We start from the raw sequence: 5,285 nt of genomic DNA on the forward strand, positions 1-5,285 counted from the left end.
AAAAAAAAAAAAAAAAAAAAAAAAAAAAAAAAAAAAAAAAAAAAAAAAAAAAAAAAAAAAAAAAGCAAAACAAAACAAAACACAAACCCAACAGATGTGGTGAGCCCCGCAGTTGTTCCAAAGCAGAAAGCAAACCCAAGCACGTCTGCCAGGCCCCGTCCACCCACTTAACCGAGCCTGTCAAAACCAATAATAAAGAACACTTGTGCAGTGCTTGATCCTTGCAAACCGCGGGGCAGCTTGCGACGGGGACGTACGGGGAGCGTGGGGTGAAGGAGGAACCCCCTTTTTTTAAGTGAGGATGTTGAGGTTTGGGGGTTGGCGAGGTGAAATTGGAAGGCTGGGGGATAAACGAGCTCAGCTTGCCCCCAATCCTGCAAACCTTTTCCAAACAGCTCTCCGCTGCGGCTCGGAGGGGGGTGGAGGATTCCGGACCCCACTTATGTGGCTGGAAGGGCCCGGGGGGGGGCACACCTCAGCAGTGCAGCTGAGCATCGAAGAGACACGGACCAAATTCCCCCTTCCCCAAGGAGCGTTCGCATCCCAAACACCCCATACATTTCCCATCACGTCTCATCTCTATTTTCCTTTCCATAGCCAGGGGTTTTTCTTGGCTTGCCACTGCGCTCTCAATCCCCCTCAGCCCCCTGCTCTTAAATAACCCCTCAGCTCCCTCCTGAACAACCCCTCAGCTCCCTCCTGAATAGCCCAGCCAGGAGCTGCACAGCCTCGCTGCCCGGCGAAGCAGAAGGATGCAGCTGCGGGAAGCCCAGGGATGAGTTTGGGATGCTCCAACCTTCACAGAGCTGCCAGCGGGAGAGATGCTGGACTGGGCTCCTGCTGGGACTCACTGGGAGCTGTGGGGGAAGCTGGAAGGGACCGGCATCGGCCTCCTGCAATGCCTCCGACTCTACCCTTGCTGCTCAGCTGCAGGGTGATGCACTTCTGGGTTGTTTTGGTTTGGTTTTTTTTCCCAGTTATGTTTTCCCAGCAGCTCTGCTCCCTGCCCAAGGCGCTCAGCCACGGCTCTTGTGCCATCTGCCGACCGAAGGCCGATGGGTCCGTGAACCCGCCACACCACAGCACCCACCACCCAGCACCCACTTGGCCTGCCCGCACCCACCCGCCCCCCCCCCAGCAGCCCCCCAGTGCCTCCTCCTCTCCGCTTGCTCCCGCCGCCACCTCCTGCCCAGCCCTGATTTGAAAGCATCCACGGAAATTGGGCTAAATCCCAAAAAAAACAAAGATGAGAAAATTCTGCTCCTTGGTCATCCTCCCTATGGCCCCAGCAGCAGGGGAGGGTGGGGAAAGGCTGCAGCCCACCTGCATCCAGACCTGGTTTTTGAAGGGAAAGAGGGTGGAAGCAGGAAGGGTCTGACCAAAACATCCAGATATAGAATCAGAGAATCATTGGGGTTGGAAAAGACCTTTAAGATGATCAAGTACAACCATCAGTCTAACACTGCCAAGTCCAAATGCTGGGAAGCGGCAGCCCAGCGGCTGCGAATCCTCCGCCGGGGAGACTCTGCCCTTGCTCAGCATCCTCAGCCCAGGTGCTGCCGCAGCACAGCCCGGCCCGTCGCTGCTGGAACACGCACAGATGCAGACAGTTGTCTGCCCGCTGCGAGGCAGAGGCTCGCACGCTTCGGCACAGAAATGCACGAGGGAAGGAGCAGGTAGCCCCGAGATTTGATGGAGGATGCTCCCCACAGCTGCCCCGTTAGAAAAAGTGACAGACAAGAACCCACAATAATTTTGCGAGCGCACATTTTTTTTCCATCTGCCAGCACTGGGGGCACACTGAATTATTCATTATTTCACCAAAATAATCCCTTTTTAAAAATAACTCCCCAGCCCAAAAGGTGGCGAGAGCACTTTTAACACCAACCAGTATTTTCATCTCCCGAGCGTGACGCAGAAAATCCCCAAACCTCAGGGCTGGGGCTTGGACTCCATCATCCCAAGGGTCTTTTCCAACATGAATGATTCCGTAATTCCTGCCCCACGGCTGACCCACTCCTCGGCTCCTGGGTGAAGGAGCACGGGGTGGGGGGAGATTTCAACCCCCCCTCCCCTCTTTCCAGTGCTCAGCTTTGGAGTTTGGGGAAGCAAAGCTGCACATCTCCGCTGTCCAAGCAGAGGGCACTGCTGCCTAATGATTTGAGCCAGGGCGCTGCTACACAGGTTTAGTTTAAGTCAATCCTAAAGTCCTCCTGGCACAGAAAACCTCTCCCGCTAGCAGATATTGCTGTAGCAGCAGCTGAAACACCCCACACCCCCCCTTCATATAATTCCCCTGATTTCAACAGGTTCCCAGAAATTTAAAAATTGTGATTTAAACCCAGCCCAAAGCCGCCAGGAGCGGAGCAGAGCGCTGGGGAAGTGCTGGCTTGTCTCAAGGGCAAGGGCTGACTAAAACGGGGGAAAAAAGAAATAAATAGAGGACGGGACCTGACAGCCTGCCCCAATTTTGGCGTTTCAGCCTTGTGCCCGTGCTGCTTGTGTTCAGCACATCAAGACACCCTGCCCGCACCCTGCCCGCACCCTGCCCGCACCCTGCCCGCACCCGCTGCCCGCCTCTGCCAGCCCAGCGGAGACGTGGCCTTCGTCCCAGAGCCGGGCAGAAAGCAGTTTCTCTGTGAAAACTTCCTAAAGTTTCGAAGTTATTTTTATCCCACGGATTCTGAAAAGAAGCACATTTTTCTGCCTTGCCCCCCCCCGCCCAGTGTTTATTAGAAAACCTTGGAGGGGGAATCTGCTTTCCCTCACCCGCCTGCAGCCCGCTCTCTGCCATCACTTCCATTTTCTCTGCTTTTTGTTTTATTTCACTGATGAAAACGGACAGAAAGTAGCTGGGAAAAAGAAGAGGATATAGAAAACCCTTTTAAGTTTAATTTCAGCTGCATCAAAGTATTTGCAAACTCCTTAGAAATGTCTATACATACTTGCAACCCCGCCGTGCATCCACCTCACTCGTTATTCCCTTTATTCCCATTATATCCCCATTATTCCCAGTAGCCAATATTCCCATTATTCCCTCGCTCTGATCACTTTAAAAACAAAAGTGCAGGAGTGCCCTGGGAGGGCTGGCTGCCCCTTGGCACTCCCAGCAGGCAGAATCAGGTTTCCAGGCCCTCGGATGCTTCTCCGACATCTCATCGGGATCCTGATGCGTCCCAGCGATAGCTGCCAGAAATCAGATACTTTGGGAGCTGCAGTTGAGCTGCTGCCATAGAAATCCTCCCGTTTAAACGCCCGATGGCGGCTGGAAGCAGCTTTCTCCTGATTTCATCTAACCTAGTTAAAAAGAGGAGTAATGTCCCTGGGGGGTCGTAATAAAATTAACTTGCCAGTCAAAAAGAAGCCGATGATTTATGATCGCTTGTGATAGATCCTCTTAGTCTTCTTCCCAGAAATCCCCCAGTGGCCTCTCACTGCCAAAAGGCAGCAGCCGAGAGCCACGGTCCATCCCCAGCACCGTGGGAAGGGCCTGGGCCCCCACCAGTGCCGGTGGCCACAGCACTGGGAAAGCTCCCGGGCACGGGGCAGGGAGCGGGGCCGGGGTTGAGCAGGCTCAGCAGCAGGTTTTGGCAGGGCAGCACCTACAGAGATGATTTACACTCCTCATCCAAGCCTCTGGCTGCTCGGCAGGCAAGGGAGGGCTGGATGCCCATCGTGAGGGCACACGGAGCGGGACGGGGAGCAGCCAGCACAGCCCCACGGTGGTTGTGGGGCATTAATCCTGCCCCGCTGCCAGCTGCCCTGTGTTAAAATCCCTTTTCCCTCACTCTCCCCCAATTTGACCCACCCAGTGCCGTGTCTCTCCGCACGTCCTGAGAGCTGAACTCCAGCCTCTCCATTAATCTCGGCCGCACCGAGTCATTAGGGGCGGATAAAGCTACTTACCCCAATTCCTTCCTGCTCGTCTCGATCCCAGCCAAGCATTTTACCTTGGCGCCGGCTGCCTCCCACCATCAACAAGCCAAGGTGTAATGTTACTGTCTGTTTGCTCTCGCCTTTTGGTGTTTCGAGTCCCAAACAAGACGTTTAGACGTGGCAATGAATCCAGCCGGGGACTGGGAAGGGGCTTTGCGAATGGGGCTCAGCCCTGGCCTTGGGGAACGGGTTTGCAGGAGCTAAACTGGTCTGTGGGGACCATGGCAAAGGGTTGCAGGGAGCACACAGCCGCTGTGGGTCCAGCACGGGCTGGAGGCTCCAGCTCAAGGAGCTGGTTTAAGTGAGCTGCAGCACCGTTCCTGTGCAGGATTAGAAATTTTGGGGTCTGGGCAGCAAGTTCAATAGGCCAAAAAAAGGCCAAAAAAAGCACCTCCGGGTATCCTTTCAGCGTGTAAGTCACACTGAAAAATTCACGCTCCTACCAAGTGTAGAGGGAGCAGGATCAGGCCCGCAGGAGGGGCTGGCACAACTTGAAGCCATCTCAGAGCAGAGCGAGCACTCTCTAGGAGGGGGCAGCCCCACAGAAAGCCCTTGAGCCGGGCCTGGGCTTTACCCACCAAAGGGATTGAGCTGATGCTGACGGGGAGCTGCGCCCGGGGCCTGCAAAGGCATCGCCACACACTCTGCCACCCTCCCGGGGAAAATGAGCTCAGAGTTTCTCACTGTTTGCTCATAATTCCCACTTGACGCCGGAAAACCAGGCACAGTGTGCAGGGCTGTCCCGCGAGCAGGAATAACACACAGAGCTGAACACACGGACTCCAGGGGCCGGGAACGAACCCGCACGTCACGCAGAAACAAGGCCTGACCTGTGGGGCTGTGAGCACTTTTCTCCCCAAGCCACTGTATTTATTTTCCCTCCTGCTCCAGCCCCTCACTTCCTTGCCTGCATTTGGATGGTTTATTTATTCAGCCTCCCCTAACAGTCCGGTTTGGCTATTTCGGTGGTGCGGGAGATACCGACCCAGCCCAGACGAAAACTAGCTCTGCTCTGTCAGGGCTATCAGCAAACACCAGCCCCTGAGGCCGGTCAGGAATTTTAATTGAAATAGCCGGTCACTGGGCTCAGATAAGGCCCAGCATCACCCCACTGCTGGTGGGGCTCCCCACGGCCCCCCCACTGCCCCTCGGAGCTGCCAGGACCCGGCCCTGCTCCCCAAACTCATGTGGGGGACCCTGGTCCCATTCCATGCCCTGGTGGGGGGAATCTGCAGGCTCAGTGCCCACCCGCCAGGGCAGCACTGGGACAGACTGGGAGGAAACTGGGGCCCAGTGGAGGGTAGCCCATGTTGGTGGGGGCTCTCAGAGCATTTCTCCCCCCCCCCCCC

The 5,285-nt window shown here is 55.6% G+C and overlaps 1 protein-coding gene across 1 annotated transcript in view; it reads left to right on the forward strand.

The window, feature by feature from the left end:
• Positions 1-3,258: 3,258 nt before the first annotated feature.
• Positions 3,259-5,285, forward strand: part of NKX2-6 (NK2 homeobox 6) — a 3,539-nt gene continuing 1,512 nt past the window's right edge. Inside the window, exon 1 of the mRNA XM_026863016.1 lies at positions 3,259-3,313. Coding sequence (XP_026718817.1) covers positions 3,259-3,313 — 55 coding nt within the window. The remainder of the gene's footprint in view (positions 3,314-5,285) is intronic.

This window comes from Athene cunicularia, assembly GCF_003259725.1.
Source record: "Athene cunicularia isolate RWA chromosome 22 unlocalized genomic scaffold, athCun1 chr22_part1, whole genome shotgun sequence".
Taxonomy (NCBI): Eukaryota; Metazoa; Chordata; class Aves; order Strigiformes; family Strigidae; genus Athene; species Athene cunicularia.